General features: G+C 44.6%; 2 protein-coding genes across 3 annotated transcripts; both read right to left on the bottom strand.

Moving 5' to 3' along the window:
- Window positions 1–203: 203 nt before the first annotated feature.
- Window positions 204–7,834, bottom strand: slc39a9 (solute carrier family 39 member 9). Its single transcript, XM_023951689.1, has 7 exons — window positions 7,288–7,834; window positions 6,101–6,209; window positions 4,040–4,243; window positions 3,762–3,830; window positions 3,254–3,339; window positions 3,040–3,174; window positions 204–1,986 (listed from the first exon to the last, which is right to left on the bottom strand). The coding sequence occupies exons 1-7, from the start codon at window positions 7,381–7,383 to the stop codon at window positions 1,753–1,755; spliced, it is 933 nt and encodes a 310-aa protein (XP_023807457.1). The 5' UTR covers window positions 7,384–7,834; the 3' UTR covers window positions 204–1,752.
- Window positions 7,835–9,241: 1,407 nt separating this feature from the next.
- On the bottom strand, window positions 9,242–19,988 carry LOC101172292 (RNA-binding protein 25). 2 transcript variants are annotated; one of them, XM_011490074.3, is made up of 18 exons: window positions 19,792–19,988; window positions 19,457–19,578; window positions 17,325–17,374; window positions 17,028–17,198; window positions 16,354–16,411; window positions 15,525–15,685; window positions 15,253–15,447; window positions 15,067–15,150; window positions 13,213–13,463; window positions 12,947–13,058; window positions 11,707–11,796; window positions 11,558–11,631; window positions 11,327–11,477; window positions 10,759–11,254; window positions 10,373–10,677; window positions 10,202–10,300; window positions 9,774–9,821; window positions 9,242–9,650 (listed from the first exon to the last, which is right to left on the bottom strand). In XM_011490074.3, exons 2-18 carry the CDS (start codon window positions 19,560–19,562, stop codon window positions 9,558–9,560), a joined length of 2,544 nt encoding a protein of 847 aa, XP_011488376.1. In that variant the 5' UTR covers window positions 19,563–19,578; window positions 19,792–19,988; the 3' UTR covers window positions 9,242–9,557. The 2 variants fall into 2 exon arrangements, with proteins under 2 accessions (XP_011488376.1, XP_011488377.1); XM_011490075.3 differs by having other exon boundaries at window positions 15,067–15,147.
- Window positions 19,989–20,964: the final 976 nt, after the last annotated feature.

Below are 20,964 nucleotides of genomic sequence, written 5' to 3'. Positions count from 1 at the left end.
AATGAGGGCAGCCTTATGAATCCAACAGATGGATTTATTTATTTTTACTAAGCGGGTGTAGATCCAAAGTCTGCAGGGGGGCGTGGCCAAAAGCATCACTCATTGAGCATCACTTTAGTCACCCGAAATCTGATTCCTAAAGTGAGGAAGATGCTGTGATGATGAAGATCTTCGGCTGAAGTGTAAATTTAAACCCACAGAGACACACTTCAACATTTTTAATTTAGTCAGGAAACAATTCTGTACATCTTACTCTTAAAATAGTCTAAATAAGGCAAAGTGAGGAAAATAAAAAACACCAACCATAAAACAACTGGCCTTCGCTCCTGATTTTCACATGTAGAATCACAAACAGGAAGATTTTAAATGCTCAAGGAAAGTGAAGTGAAACTGGGTGATGAGGGATTTTTATGAATGAATCCACGAAAAGAGGCTGAAAAACGGCTTTAAATCTGAACAAGGTTTTGGTCAAAGTCAGGTTCACATCCAATGATCACGACAAAGCACAGCTGTGATTTAGATTTGATTTGAAATCACTTTAATTAATGTAAAAGACAGAAGGACTAAAGTGAGAAACAGCTTCTGTATGTTGGAGCTCAAACTGAAGAGGATTTCATGTTTTCTGGAAACCGGATCGCACAGACCGACTGAACCTTAACCGCATTACAAACCGGCTCCGTTCCAGTTTGAGGCTCCGCGGCGTTCAGACTAGAGGAAACGGGGATTTTCGGGTAAAAAGCAGATAGCTGTGGATTCCACTGAGCTGGAGAAATGCTGAAGGATTACAGAAGGTTTCCAGTGGGGGAAAAAACAGACATTTCTCCTCCTCCTTCAGGTGGAGTGAATGGGCAGAGTGGAGGCGCCTCGTCAAAGTGCAAACGTTGATGAAAATCACATTCTGTTTGTTATTGAAACCGTTAGAATCTGAGCAGAAGGCTTTGTGAAGCCAGGATGAGACAGAATAAGCACTTTTTGTAGCACTTGTTGTTCTTAAATCTTCAACAGAAGTCCAAATAAAATCCAGAGATGTTCCCGTTCTTCCCCCTCTGAGGCTCACAGTAAAAACAGCGGCGCTGCTGCTGCTGCTGGAGGTGAAACCCTACCAGTGAACCTCGGTTTGCTGCACATGGGAGTCAAACACAGCCGAGGGAGGAGCGTCCCGCCACCAGGAGATGGACGTTTGAGCCCCAGCGGGTTCTGGAGAGACACTTCTTGCTTCTCTGTTATTGCTCGTTCTGACCGACTGCGGGTCAGAACCCAAATGAGAATGAAGTAAGCTCCTGAGCTGATGGTCCCTTCACCCCCCCCCCCCCACACACACACACACACACACGGCCCCGCCCCTTAAGACCTGCAAGTACAATCACTTAGAAAAACTATGTACACATTTGAACAGCTCATAAAAGACGGATCTGTGGGACAGCGAGGGTGTTTGAACCGGGGCGGGGCGGGGCAGGGACTCCCCCCCCCCCCCCCCACCCCTTACCGTAGGATGGGAGTGTCCGCTACATTCTGAACAGTCTCCTCTTTTAGCTCGTATGGCACTTAAACAGGTTTATTCTGTACAGGACTTAAAAATCACTGATCTAATGTCACTGCACCCCCCCCTCCCCCCTCAGTAAAATACAACAGAGCTGATGCTGAGTCAGCAGCTCTGACCCCCTCCCCACCTCACAGGATCTGCAGCTGCCTCCTTCAAAGTCCTGAAGGGGCTCCGCCTGCTCCTCCACCTCCAGGAGGTCAAAGGTCGGTCTAGTGGTGGTGGCCGACGGACAAAACCAGGGGGATCAGGCAGCCCAGCACCAGAGCCCCCACCTCCACTTTGCTGAGTCCCTTCCCGCCGTTCCCTCCGGCGGGGGCATGGCTGTGGCCGAGGCCCCCCACCTCCGGCAGGACGTGGACCGTGGCCACGTAGAGGAAGGTTCCAGCGGAGAAAAGCATTGCGACGCCGGTGGCGTTGATGTTGGACAGAGCCTCTTTGCTGCTCTGAAGTGAAGAAAACAAGACGGGGGGGGGGGGGGGGGGTGTTGTTTACCAGCTAGACCAAGAATAAACAAAGTCGGAAGCTTTCAGCAGAAGCTGAAGGCCTGAGGCGATGTAGAAAGCAGGATGGAGGTTTCTGGAAAGCTGCTGAAGCTAAACGGTGAGGAAAAAAGCTGCACTGGAGGCCCAGAAGAAGCTGAACAAACTAGAAGATGCAGAGACGAAAGCACTAAATCAATAAACCTGGTGCCAACAGCAAGGGCTGCTGGGAAAATTAGCTAGGGGCGTCCAAAACTGTTGGAAAATAACTGAATATTGGGTTAGAAAGAGCCTTTAAAACTCAAATAGTGGCAAAAACCACCTGGATGTATGCAGAAGTAGCTAAATAAAGTTAAATACTACGTATAGAAATCATATCAATGATCAAATAATGTACACTTTAAATACATTTTTAGATTATAAGATAAAAACATTAACATATTTTTAAATTTGCATTAAGAGTCTAGTTCGGTTGTTTTTTTTAAATTTCCTAATTTTCTTTGTCTTTCCTTTATTTCAACACAAACACTACTTTAGTTTTACAAACAGACCCTGAGAAGCTAGAAGAGGATTGTTTAGGAGCGTTTTAATACTTCAAGGATTTTTCTAAGATTGGAGGATTCTGAAGAAAACATCTTTAAAAGGAGATTAAATCGTAGAAATGAAGGAAAAACATCCAAATGGATGCAGCTGCATTCAAGAAATGCACTTCAACTGTTTGAAAATATATTTTCCTCCATGATAAGATCATAAAATATATATTTTAAAAAATGACCTTGTTTAGCTCAATGTTTCAACCGTACAAAATAAAAGCCTCCTGTTTCCTTTTATATAACCTAAAGTCGCGTTTCTGTCGGCGGTAACCCGTCAGGCGAGGACGCTCGATACCCGCCTTCATCTGCTTTTTGCAGAGCCAATATTTCCTGTCAATATTTCATCCAGCGCGTCCCTTTGAACGGCCTGAACTGGATCATAATCCTAACTTCCGACTCACGGCTGCTTCCTGCCCATCAGTACCTGGCTGAGGCCCAAAAACGTCAGCATGGCGAGGACGGGGGCGGCCAGCGCGAAAACCAGCAGGTGTTTGCGGATTCGGTTCCTCTCCAGGCCGGCGTGCATCAGGAAGGAAACCAGGCCGAAGGCGGCGGGAGCCTGCAGAGGTCACAGGTTCAAACCCTCTCAAAAATAAAACCGTTTGCAGTGCGACGAGCGTCTTGCGGTCCGCTCTTACCTTGTGCAGCATGATGGCCACAAAGACGATGAGCTGAACGCTGGTCTGGGAGGTGGAGGCGGCGGCCCCCAGCGCCACGCCGTCAGCTGGAAGCGGAGAAGGAAACAGATTCACGCCTTTGTGTGTTTCAGAGAACATGGAGGAGGAGCGGAGGCATCTTCAGTTCCTCCTCATGAGGGAGGTGCAGTTCTCCTCTACTGAGGAGCAGAGCTGCAAGCAAAGCTGCTCGTTTGAGTAAAAACAGTCAGAGTTTCCTCTGGAGCACAGCTGGATGGCGTGGTGACTTTAGCTCCGGTTCAGGAGCAACAGAAGATCTGAAGCAGAGTTTCTCCAGGATGGACCACCTTGGACCTTTGGGTATTTTATTATGAAAAACAGAAATGTTTCCTACTTTAATTTGAAAGGCTGCCTCAAGCTTTCCGTGTTTAGAGGACAGAAAAATCTTTATTTCTTTGAATGATTCAACAACAACAACACATTTCCAGGTGAATCATTGTGCGACACCAACCTGCAGCGTGGACCACCAGACCCAGAGTGGTGGTGATTTTGGAGCTGGCCGCCCTCGCCGACTCCGGATCTACATCAACGAAATCACAACACGGTCAGAAACAAACGCAGCCGATTCGACAGAATCACAGACAGAGTCGTGATGTCAGACAGAATAGCAGCAGCAGCAGCTAATAGGGGATTAAATCAGCTTTACCGTCTAGAAATAAACATTTTTTCTTCACTTTGTCTGGTGTCTAAACCGGCAGACCTGCTGCGATGGAGCAGCCGGACGCTCACCTTCCGTGTTGTGAACGTGGGAGGAGCCTATCTGGTCCACCAGCAGCATGAAGACGAAGCCGAGGACCAGGGAGACGCCGATGCAGGCGTGCAGCTGCTCGTGGCCGTGCTCATGCTTCCCGCTGATGCTCAGAGCTGCCTCCGCCTCCACCTTCGCCTCGGACGCGTCCACCACCCCGGCCTGCCCGTGGCTGTGGTGAGCGCCTGCAAAAATGAAATAAAAAAATCTGGGTTTTCAATGCAGCTTTGCCTGAATAAACACTCGTTTGTCCGCAGCAGAAGATGTAAACATGGACTTCACTCAATTTGTTGGGAAATCTACATAAATGATGAACTTTTTGGAAAAATTCAGAGATGAGAAAGTGGAGGCGATCCCCGAGAGCAAGCAAGGAGATAAAAAGTGTATTGCTGGAGGAGAAGCAGAGGCTGCGGCACAAGCAGAAATAAAGAACCATCAGGTTCGTTGTGTCAATCAGGTTGGAGCAGCACATTTCTACAGGTTCTGTTCCAGCTTGTTGGCTTGATTGAACCAATCAAACAGGTCTGGTTCTGGTCTGCAGTCAGAACAGAACTGTGAAGAAGCGGCTCTTTCCTCACCGAGACCAAAAACGGACCTTCCAGACTCCAACCCGAGTCTGTGTTCCCCTCATTCAGCCTATGAACTCGTCCCGTTTGGTTTGGGCTCGTTCTGGCAGCAGCTTGTGGAGATTTTCCCCAAACATTCTCCTACACGCTTAGAACATGACGGTGGCGGGAGACAGAAACGGTCTTCCTGTGGTTTTCCACATAAAACACCTTCAGCTTGTCGCTTTGGCTCGGCCGTCTTTGCTGCGATCGTTTCTGGAGAACGAAGCAGAAATGTCCTCCAACGTGAAGCGGACAAGCCGGTTTGGTTTGTCTGCTTGGAGTTCACAGCAGCAGCTCGGTCGTCTGCTGTCAAACCACAGATGCTGCAGAGTAGGCCTGCACGATTTTAGAAAAATCTGCGATATGCGATATCAGTGTTTGAAACTGCGATGACGGCATGACTTGCGATAAATGGAAAAATACAAAAGCAAAAATACCAATACATTTTGGTTTCAGTGTGAGTTTTATTCAAATAATTCAACACAACTTAAATTAACGTGCAAGTTTTATTCAAAAAGAAGAAAATATATTTACCATAGAACTTGCCAAAACTATGATGAATGATTACAAAAAATTTATATAGATGCCCAGGAATAAAATAGGTTGGTGTCTCCTACATTTCCATTTTACTGCAAGTGTTATTAAATAAGTCAACATAACTTAAAATCCAAGTCTTTTTCAAAAAGGAGAAAAAGTTAAGACCTATAGCTGTGGCCAAAACATAAATGAACAATGAAGAAAAAAGATAGAGGCCCACAACTTAAACGTGACCTAGTATGAACTAGGGCTGCACAATATGAGGAAAACTTGCGATATTAGTGATCAATATTGCGATAACGATATAATTTGCAGTAAATAAACAAATAGAAAAATAAACAAAAACATCATTCCCATTTCACACAGGGGACAAACATCTAACATAATAGGCCTCCATCTGATTGGTCAACAACGGGAAGGCGTCCATCTGATTGGTCAAAGCATAAAGGGATTTATTTGATTCGTTAAATGCTTCAAGCTGCTAGAAGATTGTTTTAACACATTTTGGGTTTGCGATTTATTGCGATATTCGCCATCTTTTGCGATATGCCTATTGCAGAGCTGGATATTGCGATAACGATAAATTTGCGGTATATTGTGCAGGCCTACTGCAGAGTTTTTCACCGTTTAATGCAGAGTCACGAGTTCACAGGAAATCAGCTTGAGGAACGCGATAGTCTTTAACCCCAAAATATTCTGAATTTAAAACTTCCATCGTTTCTGCAAACCTGACGGAAGGACAAAAAGGATTTATTCCCCCAATAAAGAATGGAGCGTTCAAGGACAGGTGAAAAAAGACTAAAGTACAGCATCTACTAAATAAGTTTCAATGCCCGTAAGCCATTAAAACGGTTTTAAACCTGCAACCAGACCTGAGCAGCTGAATGGGATGTTTACCTTCAAGGATTTCTTCATAAAGCGCGTGGACTCCTTCAGGAATGATGACAGCGAGCGCCGTCCCACAGAGAAGCCCCGCCCCCAGCACCGTGATCAGCTTCAGCTTCTCCTGCACAAACCAGCGAGCACAGAGGAAGACGTTGGAGCTGAAACTCGTCTCCGTTCCAGATTTCCCACGGCGAGAAAAGATGGATGAAACAAAAAATGAAACAAAAAAAAACAAACGTCTGTCGTTTCCACGATATATGAGGGATTATTTACCAACATAAAGCCACTTTTCAACGGCAAGTCATGAATGGTGGTGATGTACTTACACTGTAATAGACTTTCTACAGGGATCCAAACAAAACATGCAGAAAAGTCTGACTCTTCTACAGCACATGTCAAACTCTGCATACAAACCTCAGCCTAAAGGATTCTTCTGGCTGCAGAAATCTTCCTTATCAAACATTGAAGTTATCTAAACTCCTCACAATCAGGAAGAGGCAAAGCAGATCCACAAACCCAGACAGTTTGTTCTTCTAAGATAAAACTTCATGTTAAGATAAAAGCCCAGTTCCCCTCCAGGTTCTTCACATCTTAGCTCTCATCTTTGGGCTAACGGGAAGAACTAATAAATGCAGGAACTGAGTCAAATATGACTTCAATGTCTCCTAGTCTTATACGTAAAATCCCAGAGAGATCCCTTCAACTTGAATCTGCTCAGATGTGCGATCATGTCTGTGTAAGATCTGGAAAAATGCAGTTATAAGGATGTCAGCGACCTCCGCCTATAAATGGGTTTTCTAGAGTAAATAAACAAACATTGATGCAAGAGAAAGAGGCTCACACACATGCAGCCATTTCTGTCACCCTCTTGTTTATTTACTAAACATTTGGACAATTTCTCTGAAAAAGGATTCTGTAAAATAGCACAAATAAATGCTTTAATCAATATTCAAGTAACATTTCAAGTGCTAGATTGGATTATCTGAACTACAAAATGTTGGTTAATTTGGGAACGTATTCATTCATTTACTGTTTTCTTTCTGCTGCAATCATCCAGCACGCGGCGGTCTGACGACGTCCATGAGAATCAACTCAGACTGCCGCGTGCAGTGAGCGCGAGCTCCGAGGGGGCGTCTCTTGCATTCCAACGCGACTAAATGCCTCGAAAAATGCAGCTTTTTTCACAAAAACGCACTTACCTCTGAGAAGTTGACGGCTAACGGTATCGTCCCGGCCACATAACATCCCACCAACATGGCAAGAGACAGCAGACTGATGGAGGTGAAATCGTCCATGACTGTTCGGCTAATCTACTGCTAGCTAACCATCCAACTCAACCTCCGTCTTTGAGTCTGAATTTTAAGACGTCAACTTTACCCACATGCCCCGAACTGGAGCACGCTAATTTTCAAACTAACGCGGCGTGTTACCAATATGAAGCGGTACCGTTCCCTGGTACCGACTCGGCTCTAAACATTCACGACTACGCTTCAGCCTCTGCGAAGGCTAAGCTAACTAGCTTGAGCAGTACTCAGTCGTCATAAATATCGAAGTTTCGCTGCTTATCTTCTCAGAGAGAAGCACTGCTACCCCAACATGGTTTCGAACAAGTTCACCTTTTCATAATATAAGCCTAAATATCTGGAGGTGGTCAGCTGATAACAACCACCAACGACCCGGCTAATTAAACATCGCTTGTTTTGTGCCGATCGAACACTTCCGGGTCACAGTTCGACTTGTTGGTCTGCCACGTAGTCCCTTTTCTTACAGGCGTCTAACAGGGCACCTATGGAAGAACAGAGATGACCTGTCAAACAGAATACTACCAAAACGCAGATACAAATATTTTTTAAAAAGAAAGGATTCATAAAAGAATATCAGAAAATACATTTAAGACAGTATTGACCAGTAAAAACAAATCTATACATGAGATCTTATTTATCTGTAATGACTCAACTTTATAATAAATCTAATGCTAATTTTGGCCAAAAACTATATATAGACAAGAGAAAATAGTCTGGAAAAAACTTATCACTAAATGGTTTTAAAGAAACTATTAATCCCTATTAATTAGAACACAGACGCAAGAATACAAAAATATTTAAAAATGTAAAAGAAAAATTGATGAAATTTTATTTTGTACATTTCATTTAAAGTATTTTAATAAAATAAAATATCTAAAGTTGGATTTGTTTTGCTGAACTAACTGCAAAGATAATTTCAAGAAATTATCTTAGAAAAAAGATCATAAAATGTTTTAATGTCTCAGTTACAGAAGATGCAAGAATTGCAGTTAATATAAACAAAAATTCACATTTATATTTATAAAAAGAAAAGTATTTTTGGAATAGACTCCTTGAAGTTCTAATTCAAACCAAACGAATTCAAACCTAAATACAATTAAATAATAATAAAAAAAACATTAATAAACACTATCAATTTATTAATAAAAATGTCTTATGGGTTTAAAGAGAATTTTTAATTCACTTTAAAATACTGGGTTTAAATTTCTTTCTGAATTAGATCTGCTGAACTGGGTCAACCAAAACCTGGATTAAGTCTCCTTTATTTTATTCATATCACCGTAATATAGTTAGTAAAATATATATATAAATATATATATATTTTATAAAATCTAACATTAAACCAGTATTAACAAAAGGAATTAGCTTTCTAATAAATTTTACATCTAAACATCTTTAAATAAAATAAGAGTTCAACCTGATGAATTGCCTATTCCTTCATCCTATTTTATCATTATTTTATTGAAAAGCACCTTTTTCAATAGTCTAAAAAAAAGAAAGAAAGTGAGACACTTCAAAATTTATTCGTTTAAATCTCAAAACAAAAAATGTTCCAGTTCATCTTCTGACCGAAGCAAAAGCATTGCCTCTTCAGGATTTTCAGCTGATAAAAATAAACCTAACAGATAAAGTTTTTTGTTTTTCATGGAAGCTTAAATGGACACTTTTGTTAATTTTCTATTAAATGTTAGCATGAGCAGAAAAACAAAACTGATATTTAAACGGTTCTTCTGATGATTTGAAGGTACTAACATTCATCTTAAATATGTTTAAAGGCTCCAGACAGAGTCAAAAAAACATTTCTGCAAAAGCAACAAAAGCATAAACAAGACAAACACCACAAAGTGTGTCATCTTTTTTTTAGAAAAAGGCCTTTTTATTGGTTCAGACATCAGAGCAGTGCCTCCACATAACACCATTAACTCAAAGCAGAATGCTTCCAATGATTCAGAGAAGAGACGTGTGAAAAATGAACAGAGAAGGAAGAAATACAACCCAACGTTGACCATGCAGCGCGTGTGTGCTGCGGTTTCCCACACAAACACACATTCAGAGACGCACACACGGCAGCAGCTCCTTGCTGATGGAATGGAGGCGTGTTTAAGCGCATGTTTACAGTCTGTTGGACCAGAAATCTGCTAAACGGAGCTCAGAAGAGGCGGCCATCACTTCACCAGTCCGATCTTCTTTGCTTCCGTTTCATAAATCAGCAGCCTCCACATTTTTACTATGAAGACTTCTGCTTCTTCGTCGAGGACCTGAAACACAGAACAGAAGCCTGAAGCAAGCGGAGGAGGAGCACAGCGGCGCCAAAGAGCGCCGTCTGCTGCGAGGAGACGGACGGACGTGACTAACCGCTCCAGCCGGAGAGGAAAACTCACCATGGCAACGTCATCAAGGATGCCCTGAGGAGTGCTGTGTGCCATTACCTGAGAGAGAGAAAAAAACGTTATACTAACAAGAAAAAAGGTAAATAAAAACAAATGTACTTCGATGCGCTCCCATTTCTTTAGATCGCTCCAGCTTTAAAGCTTTAATTCAACATCATCATCTGTACGCAACATTTTTATGCTACTTAGAATCGTTAGTCATAGGGAGAAATTAGATTTATTTAATGTTGGGATATTTTGTCACTGACCCCTTTGGAGATTGGTAATAGTAATAAATTGCAGTTTATGTTCTTTTGAAACTATAATTTATAACATAAATGCAGTTTGAATGACTGCTACAGTAATGGAGATATGCTCCATGTTCTCTGCACCACTATTTAAAAAAAATGTTAAAAGTGGGCGGGGCTTTGACCTCTGACCTTAGAACAGACAAAATCAACTAGCGTCGGCTCCTCCTCCCCGATGTACTCGATGATCTTCTTGTTGATCCACGGCCTTATGCGGCGGTCCATCAGAATCTGCAGAAGAACACGCGTGTCATTTTTCATCAGAAATCATCTCGGAGAAACGACCTCCGGCGTTTTTTTTACCGAGTCCACCATGGCCCAGTCCAGCGGGTAGGAGAAGAGCTCGGGCCGTGCCGTGGGGATCTTCTCGATCAGGCTCTTTATGTGTTTGCGTTTCTCCTCGGTGTTGACGCTGCCTTTGGGCGCGGACATCTCGGCGCCGTCCAGGCCCAGGCTCTTGTCGTCGTCGCCGTAGTCCAGAGGGACCAGCTTCCGCTTGCGCGGCTGCTCGTCGGCTTCGTCGTCGTCAAACTTGTTGAAAACGCTGTCGACGGGCGCCAGCTTCTTCCGCTTAACGGCGTTGAGCTGAGCCGGGCTGTTTGTGGCTCCTGGAGAGGGAAACAGGGAGACGCAATGACGGCGAGCACCAGCGGAACCACCGCCATCTGTGAATCGGGTTCTGGACTCACCCAGCTTGAGACTGAGGCCGATCTTGGGCCGGTGCTCGTCCAAAGGTTGGAGGTCGGGGGTGTTCTCCCCCGGAATGATGATGCCGCACGGAGACTCGTTGCTGGGGGAGTTTGGAGTTGCGTTCCCGCTGGCAGAGGACACGGAGGGGGCGGTGGTGATGGGCCGCATGGCGGGTTTTGGTTGTGGCTTGGCCTCTTGTGAGGCCTCGTCGTCACGGAAGATGTCCTCCTCCCCGTTCTCCCCGTCGTTATCCGAATGCGGAGGGGGCACTGGGGGGGCCGGCTCTATGGGTCTCTGAGTCGCTCTCTTCTCCCGTTCTCGTTCTCGTTCTCGTTCTCGTTCCCGTTCCCGTTCCCTCTCCTTTTCCCGAACCCGGTCCCGGTCTCGGTCCCGATCTCGGTCCCGATCCCGGCGACACTTCTCCTGGGTCACGTGCTCCTCTGGTTCGAGTTTGAGGGGAGGGGGCTGTCGTCTGCGCTCAGCCTCCTCCTCCATCTGACAGAGAAACACCTCCTGCTACAACCGCTCCACAAACAGAACCGAGGAAGAACCGGGAGGGAAACTCACCCGCTGCAGCTCAGCATCCGGGTCCGGGTGACCCTCGGCCAGGAGCCTCTGTCGGATCTCCTCCAGCTCCTCCTTTTCTCTCTTCCGGTCCCGCTCGTCCATCTCGATCTCCTTCTCTCGATCCCGGAGTCGCTTCTGGAAAGCGCTGCCCCTGCGGAGGGAGGGAGGGAGGGAGGGAGCGTCAGGAAAGGGCCGCAGCTCGCCGTGACAAAGCTGCGTCCAGACGAGCACCTGTAGTATTTCAGGTCGTCCCTTTCGTCGTCGTAGTCCTCCAGGAACTCCTTCAACCTTTTGGCTTCTTTCATCTGAAGTGGAGCCAAAACCGTAAATCTCAGTTCAGGAAATGTTCAAAGGCGTTTGGACGCCGTCGTCACGCTTACAGTCTCCCGCCGCCGCTCCTCCTCCCGCTCTGCGTCTTTGTTGTAGTCCCGAGCCTTCTTCCTCTCGCGGATCTCCCAGTTTTTTAAACGCTGAAGAAAAAAGAAAACACTTGTTTCAGTTTAAAGCCAGACGTCATCATTAAGCAGTGATTGGTCCGAGTCGGTTTCTATGGTAACCTCTCAAAAGCGGCCTACACCGAATCTGTTAAACGTTGTGAACGTTGGACGGGGTCACCACCTACTTTTCCACCTACGTGTGCATCGATGCTCACTAGATGGGCGAATATAGACCACAATGCATTGCGCTTGAAAAATCTTTGAGCACAAAAAAAGTGTGTTTAAATGTTTGTTTTTTAAATCATGATTATTTCATCATCAGTACACAGTGGATCATAAATAACCGTCGTAAACGACTCCTAATGAGTAGTGACGTCATATTTGCCGTTTCAATAAAAAAAAACAAAAAAACAGTAGTGAGCCCGGTGTCCGAATTGCTTTTTAAATCCAGGGCGCTGCATAACTCCGCAGTTTATATACTTTTTTAGTAGTTAGGGAGGGAATTCGGACACAGCCTGAGAGATTTTGGCTTCTTGGAGCCAGCAGGTACTTCCTGTTCTCCAACGCCGGGGGGAGGAGTCAGTGCTCGTAGATCAGTGGTCCTCGACCCTCTTTTAGGCCAGAGACCGGCCCGTACAAGACTGAAGTCACTAAAACTGTTCTTTTCTAAAAACATGAATCTGTTGTTTGAACAACTTTATTAGCAGCATCCTGGTAGCATCAGACAACCGGCTGCTGAATATTCTGCATTACTATTATGGTCTGTGGGAACAACTGTCACCATAAATCCACATTTGGAGTAAAGACTCCTGGTTTCTGTCTGTTAAATGCAGCTTTTATTTTGAAGTTGAAGGCTCTTCTTCCGTTTCCTCTCTGGATATTTTCTGCCAAAAAGGACGATCTAAATGTTTTCTGCTGGCTTGGGGGCTCTAATTTAGCGATCGGTGCAGTGGATGGATTTACAACACGCGACCGAGAGACTTGACAAGCGTCAAGGAAGAGTCGGATGTGGTGGAGAAGCCAGAGGTTTTTCAAAATAAACTTCCTTCAGAAACAGATTAAAAAGAAAACGTAGAAAATGAATGTTTTTTTTTTTTTTCATTCTCTGTCCCACAGGTCGGTACCGCTCCACCACCTGGGGGTTGAGGACCGCTGTCATAAAGGGTCAATGGATAAAACATACTTCTTGGTAAGCAGCTTCTTTGTCTCTGAGCCTCCTCTCCAGCCTCCGCCTTTCGTACACATCTTCCTCGTCTTCATCACGCTCACGTTTCCTTTCTTCTCTTGTCCTCTCCCTGAAAAATGACAGTTTGACACAAGAGTCAAGTGATACAATTGACGATTTTATTTAGTGGGGCGAGCAGGAAGCCTCAGAAAGACGGAGTGGCAGACAGAAGCTGTTGAGGCTTCAGAGGTTCATGAAGCACTGAAACCCACTGGACAGACTACCTGGAGCGGCTGCGAGCCTCGCTGACGTCCCGGCTCCTGTCCCGCTCCCGCTCCCGCTCCTTCGTCCTCTCACGCTCCCGGTCGCGCTCCCGCTCCCTCTCGCGCTCCTTGTCCCGCTCCCTCTCGCGCTCCTTCTCCTTCTCGCGGTCGCGGCGTTCCCTCTCGCGCTCCCTTTCTTTGTCCCTCTCCCTCCTCTCCTTCTCCAGCTCCTGACGCTCCTTTTCCTTCTTTCCTTTTTCTTCTTCCAGTTTCTGCAGAAACAAAAAAGGTTATTTTTCCCCTGGTTTTCATAGAACTGCCGCTCTATCTTCAGACTGTGGGGGTCATGTAGGTGGGGGGGTAGAGGGACACATTCTTCCTGAAACACTCGATAGGAAGGATTTTCTGTTTTGGAACCGAGCCGTTTGACCTCTGCAGGAGTATTGTGACGTAACGGGAGCTGGGAATAACCTTCAGCCACAGCGCGTCTGCATATTTTCCACATTAGCGTTCAGTCATGCAAACAGTCGGGAGATGGATTCGATCTGAAGCTGCGGCCCGGAAGCAGGACGTTGGCATCGAGCCGATGACTCACAGCAGGAAGAACAAAGAATATGAAAATACGACAGAGATTCGAGTCACAAAAAAATTCACTTCCCTCATAAAAAGTCAGAATATTAAGGAGCTACATAACTAATAACATATTTTGTTTTCTATGGTTTTATTCATATGATTTATTTTTTCTGATTAAAAAAAAACCACAATTTTTTTTCAGTTCAGTTGTCTCAATAGATGATTGAATTAATGAATATTGGAGAATTAAAAGCTCTAGATATGACTTTATAAAACGTTTAAAGGCGTAGAATCCCTGAAAGGATTGATTTTACAAACGAATGGAGAGAAGCCGCCACAGTGGGCGGGGCATCGCAGCGTTGACAGAAACCAGCAAACCGCTGGATGTCGGGAAACAGATTCCCCGCTGTCCCGGCAGACTGCGGTGAATCTGTGAATTGATGATGAACACGAGGCTCTGCAGCTTCATCAGCTGTAAGTGGGTCACGTGATCAGCTGATTGTGTTGATGTTTACTCCACGTTCCGACATCATTGACCCGTTTTCATGAGTTAACACTTGAGAGGCGGTCAGTCTGCTCACACGCAGCTTTCCCTCCAACGTTAGATCACGTTTACAGGAGCTAGAAATGCTCCAGACAAGAACGTTTGGTGGAGAACGGAGCGTCTGGGACAGAAAAATCAGAGCAGCTTTGTCTGGAAACGATGACGACGGCGGCTGCAAACCGCTGGGAAGTCATGAGGAGCCAGGATCCAGATTTTATGCCTGTTGTTCTCACTTCAAGAATCCATCAACGTGGAGCCAAACAGGAGGAACACAAACAGCAGAAAGAAGCTGTAAAAACAGGAGAACATGCTCCCCTACCAAAGCCTTCATCACACGTCTGCACGGACGATGCAGCACAGCGGCGAGGCAGCAGCTGGAAGCGTCAAAACGCCGTTAAACTGGCAACACGTTGACGGGATCTGTGGTTGCCAGAGCAACGAGGTTTGCAGCAGATAAATGTAAACAGAGAACGAGCTGCGATGCAAAAAAAAAAAATCAGCGTGGAAACGTTTTTTGTTGGGAAGAAAAACGACCAGAAGGCGATTCCAAACCTCCGTCACGTGCGATGAGGAGATCTCTTTATCGTATCTGAGCACCTTACCACTTCAAATAAAACACTAACTTCCTATCCTCAACCCAAAAATACCAGCAAAACCTTCTAATTTTTGTTTCTACGGTTCAGAAGGAAATCAAACTTCTTCCCTTCAGGGAGAACTGTGACTCTGCTTTGTGAAAGGTTGTGGGTTCGACGCCTCACCTTGTGCGTGTCGCGGAATTTGCTGATCTCTCTGGAGATCAGGTCTCGTTTGTCGTCCTCCATCTCCATGGCGTTGATGTCCTCCTTACCCGAAGGACAGACAGAAGAGAAACGGAAACACTAAGCCTCTAAAGACCAACGCAGAGCGGCGGACGCCTGCGCTGGCGTCTTCATCGTGCAGAGTACCTCCTCTTTCTTCTCCTTGCGTTTCTTGTTGCGCGGCTGACTGTCGGCGTCCTGGGAAGGGGCGTTCAGCTCGCTCGAGTACTCTTTGAGGAGGACTTCGATGGCGCCGTTCGCCACCTGGTCCCGCCGCAGAGTTTCTTCGTCGAGGACCTCCTCCTCATCTTCATCTGGCTTTTTCAACCCATCGCCGGTCTCCTTTACATCCAGTGGTCAGAAATATTAGAGGGATCTTCAGAATCAGAGGCGATTTAGTTTGAGCTCTAGCTGCGTACCCCGTTGGCGCTCCTCCTCTTGGCCTTCCACTCCTCCAGCTGAGCCTTGGTCTTGGCGTCCACCTTCACCAGCAGCTTCTTGTCCCCTAAGAGGAGCTCGTGCAGAAGCCGGAGCGCTCGGAGTGTCGATTCCGGCTCCTTGTACTCGCAGAAACCGAAGGCTGAAGAAATCAAGAAGATGAAGAAAGTTCTGTTTCTGTTTAAGTAAAAAAACTTACTGAAAAAAAGCAAGAAGTTTGTGAAAAAAATAGATTTTTTTTCTATTTTGGTTTTTCTCTAAGACAGCATTTACATCACAAGCAGCTGAAGATGCTGGGCTTTTATTCTGAAACAACAGGAAGGACTATTCAGCATCTTCCATTTCTCTAAACTAACACGAGTCTGTCAGCTATCTCAGCCAGCTTTCAAAACTCAACTAAAGCAGAAAAAAAGGGGAAAATAAAGGGGGAAAAAAATCTCTGCTCGTCTGCTTCAACTCTGACATTTACTTCACCACAACTCAGAAAAGCAGCGTTTTCTAAGTGTGTTTGAAAACAGAACAGGAGCTGCATGTAATTTAACGCCATGATTGTGAAGTTTCCAACAAACTGAACGCAGCTCAAAACCCCTTTTTAGACGCATCTTTAATTAAACCCAATAATCTGTAGGTTGTGCTTCCATTTCAAAGTGAATATAAACAAAACAGTTTTTGTTGTTATTTTTAAAAAAAATAATAAAAATATTATTATTTGTTATCTTGTTATCTGCTGGTAGAAAGTTTTATTCTGAAAGCCAATAACCAGGAAGGAAAATCCTTTCAGAAGAAAAGCCCCAAAGAGTTTTCGTTTACCTTGAAGTTTCCCAGAAGCACCTTGGACTCGCTTCCAGCTGAGAACAATCCCACATTTCTGCATCAGACAAACACAAAGCTGTTGACAGTCTAATCAAAGATGGCTGAACGTTTACATCAGAGCAGCTGGAGGTCCGGAGACGTTTGAAACGTTTTAAACTCAAAACCAAAACGGCTTTGAAATCTTTAAAAATATCTATTTTGGTATCGGGCGTTTTGAAATCCCTCTCCCTCCATTTGAATCCTGTCCTTTCAGGAAAGTGTCGTTCATTTCAAAGCTTCCAAACTTTTAGTTTCACTGATCAGTTTTTATCTTCAAACATTTCTGTAGCTTTATCCTAATCCTATCAAAATAAGAGCTTTAAAGCTGTCATTTGTAGGCACAGCGGGCGCTCAGCTTCCCTTCAGTTTTTGATCTTATCCTAAATTCCTTTGTTTCATGAAAACGGAGGTGAGCTGGTTCACTCATTTGACAAGAAAAACACGAGACACACTAAAAGTATTCAGACACCAACATCACTGAGATTTTTGTGACTTAAGGTTTACAGAGGAACTACAAACTTTAAACATTTACTCTGAGAACGATGCCACAGAATGTGGTGAGACTTCAGCAGTTCACAGCCTCCACAAACAGGTTTTTCAAAGTAAAAGCATCTGAATGGGTGCAAACTCACAGCCAGCAGCTGCCTGACCAACATGTCGGAGGCCTTTTCTGAGATGTTCCCCACAAACACGGTGGTGGTGGGGCCCGCGCCGTCGTCCGCATCCCTGGCCCGCCCCATGCCGTGCTCCTTCTTTGCAGCTATGGGCTTCTGGGTAATGGTGACCGCAGTTGGAACCAGAACCTGCGACAGCAATGCAAGGTTTAGAGACGAACGCATCAACTGTGGATGCCATAAAGACGGCGGTGACGGCGGGTCACACGGAGGAGCTGCGGGTTAATGTGGTAAAAACTCTGGTTTCAGACTCACTGTGGGCGCGGGGGCCACTACGCCCATGTGAACTGGGATCATGGGAGTACCTGGAAACAGCAGAGGGAAAAGGTTGGTGTAGATTTTGCTTTCATCCACACTGAATCCTAACTTCTAGGACTGTTTCACCCAGAAAGTTCCCTCAGTTCCAAGCTGTGAGTGTAAAGCCAACAGGGTGGAGCGGACGCTCACACATCTAAGACAAAGAGGCCCTTCAGAGGAGACAGAGGCAGACAGAAACCTGTTTCCCCTCAAACTATGGGAATCCAGTCCTCATGAAGACAGTGATCCACGGTGAGCCTCAAACACAACTGGACTTTAACGATGAATCCGTGAATTGATTTATGATTCCAACCAGACAGAGTTAATGGAATTGGCCCACACTGTTATAAAATGGTTTCAAAATGAGATCAAATACTATTTGGATTGAGGTACAGCCGGTTTATTTTACTAGAAGGTTTAATCGACCAATCACAGCGGACAACACATTTGTGATGTCATTAACACGGAATGTTAATGACATGTTGTCATTAACAACATGTCTAATGTGCTAGAATGTTCTAAGAATGTTCCCTTTGGATTCTTTGGATGTGGAAAAACAACAGTGGTGAAATTTAGGAAACTAACATGTGAATGGATTTGACATTCATTCTAGTTTACTTGTTTGTTTGGACACAGATTTCATTTCCACTTGATGATCTGGAAGAAATCCAAGAATCTGGAAAACTGTTCAGTAGCAGGAATTTCTGTCTGGAAGTTTGGATGAAGAGGATCTGGATCTACTTTAGCTCAGTGAACCGGAGCGTTCAGAATGAACAAATATTGAATATAAACATATCGTCAGCCACAAATTGTGATATGAAATGCAGCATTAAAATGAATGATTACACTTCTACTGGTTCAGAAAATACAAATAAAAATGGAAAGAATTTAAAAAACCCAGCAGCTTCTAAACCTGTGGGTCACTTGGTACGGGACAACAGACACAGAAAACAAAACCAAAAAACTTACAGAAAGTTATTACAGTTATTACTATTAATTTATTTCTGTTTGGAGGATTTATTCATTCTGAAGGAAGTTTTATTTTGGAAAACTATAGGATTCTGTGCACCACATCCCTTTATGCTTTACTGCATATCAAGACGTTCTCCTCGGTCACGTGTCAAATACATTTGGTACTTTCTTAAAGCCTCCAATCCTAAATTTAATGCCCGAAGACAGCAAAGTTAATAAAAAACAAACGGAGGAAAAGATCCAGAGAGGAAACCGAAGAAGAGTCTTCAACTTCAAAATAAAAGAAATCTTTTAGTTGTGTCATTGCTAGGACATAGTTTCTGCAGAGCGACAGGAGTTCAATAGAAATTCACCCCCCACACACTTCCCGCCACCCATCTGTTTACAAGCTCTCCTGCTAGCTTACAGCGCCTCACAACCCCATGCTAACACGGGCGGTGCAACAAAAATGGCGAGCAATATCAACCTACACCTGTAAATATGGAGCTTGTGGCTCCGCCCAGCGTATTTTCTACATCACCTTTGCAAAGAGCATTTTTTAATCTGTTCCTAATTCACAATAATTTGAATAGAGAAATACTCAGAAATGCAATCATGAGTTTAAGTTTCTTTAAATATGTCAGAAAAATGCTACAACATGTTAAAAACACCAGTTTGATGGGAGGGGGTCTCTAAAGGTTAACGGTGAGCTTCTACTTCAATGTTTAGTAGTTTAGCCTCCCGTGAGGAATTTCAACATCAATGGATTTGAATGGATTTCCTTTTTCCCAAATTAGCCTCCATTCTTACCTGATTTTTTCACCTGGAATCAGGTGAACAACATTGCTTATAATATGGATGCCTACAGGCAGGGGGGCAAATGCGCATGTCTACAGATCTGAGGCTCCTGTCAAAACTGAAATCCCAGCATGAATAAAGCATTTATGACGGCTACCACCACAAAAAACGGTGTGGATTTTTATTCAAGTTCATCTAAATCTACCAATTATCGAATTTCATTCATCTCCCCGTCAAATCACGTGGTGAACTGCAGTGCTTCCCAACGCGATGCTTGACTCCAGATCCAACACAAGCTGGGGGGGGGGGGGGGGTCACAGGTGTGCGGCGGTTCTCGGTACCTGGTGGAACTGGAGGGGCGAAGCCTCCGTACTGCGGCGGGGGGATCCCTGGGGGAAGCTGGGGGAGGCCGACCTGCGGCCGGTTCATCGGAGGCGGGTAAGACATTCCTGGAGGAGACCGCCTGCAAGACCGAGACAAGAGGAGGTTAGCGGGAAGGAGTGGAGCTTCTTCCACTGGTCACCGTCACAGCGACCAGCTCAAACTGACAGAATAAACTGACAAATCGATGAGATTAAAAGACTAGCTAGCTTGTAAACTGCTAGCCTCAGACGGCTAAGTCCGGCCTTGCTGCTAGACGTTAGCATCGGCGGTCATGAAGAACGCGCTCACCCACCTTCAGTCAAGTATTCCGTTAAAAAGAGGACACGGCTAACACGGCTGATTATCCTCGTAAAAAACCCATTAAATGCAGCAAAAGGACCGATTCCGGGAGAATTAGCAGGCTAAATTAGACACCGGTTCACTGCGGGAGCTCCCGTGGTTCGAGGCTAACGGAGCTATTCTTTCCGAAAAGGATTATGGGACATCTGGGTTCAGCTCGGGTTGTTTTTTTCTTAATACCCTGAGTGAGGTCTTACAGGCAGCAGCTCCTGCATCAAACACTTTAAAATCGTCAAATTTGCCTTAATTCTGTTGGATTTGTTTTATTTAATTTTTCATTTAACAAAAAATACAAACATAGTTATGTCAATGTCCTTTAATAGAGACTTCATTCTAATTCAAACTGAGAGTATGTGAAATAAAAGGATAATTCATGTAGAAATAAAAGATTTTCCAAAATTATAACTGAAAAAGCAATTTAGGATCTTTAAATACTAGAAATACTAGAAAAAAGCTCCGTAATTAAATTAGCCATTTTTTTTAAATAAATGTCTGGATAGAATGATAACTCAAGCTGGCTCACTGGGGGAGCATACAGGAGAAATTGAAAAAAAAATGGCTTAGTTTGGAGTTCCACAAGGTAGCTACTCTGGTCCGCCTTTATTGTCATTGACAAATTTGTCGGTCAGATGGATAACAAAAAGCTGGACCTTGGCAAATGCTGCAGTACTAAACCAACAACAACAAAAACTCTGACCATGTTTTTTGGACTAAAAAGGTCGGAAAAAACCCTCAAGTACAGGAAACTACACAGAAAAAAAATCCAGCTGGGATTTGAACCTTTCATTGTAGTGATTGTGCTGCCCACTACACACCACCAAGACGTTAGAAATGAGAGCGAACTCTGGTTTGCCTTACAGAAGAGATCCAGGGAAAAATACGATGGTGCAGATAAGAAAAAAAATCTCAGCAGTTCATATTTTCCGCCGCTCGGTGGCGCCAAAATCCACACTTTGGCCTTTGGAAATTGATTTCGAACCTGTGTCCTGGAGCAAGATGTGAACGTCCATCGCCGTTACTGTTTGCAGCTGCGTCAGTCTAACATGAGCTCAGCAGCGAAACAGTTGTTGCTCAAATCCACTTTCTTCTGTATTCTAGAAATGTCATTTTATTGACATTCTACGGT

The sequence above is a fragment of the Oryzias latipes genome, chromosome 22 (genome assembly GCF_002234675.1).
Source record: "Oryzias latipes chromosome 22, ASM223467v1".
NCBI lineage: Eukaryota > Metazoa > Chordata > Actinopteri > Beloniformes > Adrianichthyidae > Oryzias > Oryzias latipes.
This window is presented reverse-complemented; position numbering and strand designations above follow the sequence as displayed.

What these genes read in the sequence shown, in the direction of transcription:
- LOC101172292 (XM_011490074.3), bottom strand. Translation starts at nt 19,562, where the DNA reads ATGTCTTACCCGCCTCCGATGAACCGGCCGCAGGTCGGCCTCCCCCAG. An exon ending in TAGTGGCCCCCGCGCCCACA is followed by an intron (nt 17,199 to 17,324) that starts GTGAGTCTGAAA and finishes TTGCTGTCGCAG; the next exon opens with GTTCTGGTTCCAACTGCGGT. An exon ending in GCAAGGAGAAGAAAGAGGAG is followed by an intron (nt 15,151 to 15,252) that starts GTACTCTGCACG and finishes CCTTCGGGTAAG; the next exon opens with GAGGACATCAACGCCATGGA.
- slc39a9 (XM_023951689.1), bottom strand. Translation starts at nt 7,383, where the DNA reads ATGGACGATTTCACCTCCATCAGTCTGCTGTCTCTTGCCATGTTGGTG. An exon ending in CCACGTTCACAACACGGAAG is followed by an intron (nt 3,831 to 4,039) that starts GTGAGCGTCCGG and finishes TCGTTGATGTAG; the next exon opens with ATCCGGAGTCGGCGAGGGCG. An exon ending in TGGCCATCATGCTGCACAAG is followed by an intron (nt 3,175 to 3,253) that starts GTAAGAGCGGAC and finishes TGACCTCTGCAG; the next exon opens with GCTCCCGCCGCCTTCGGCCT.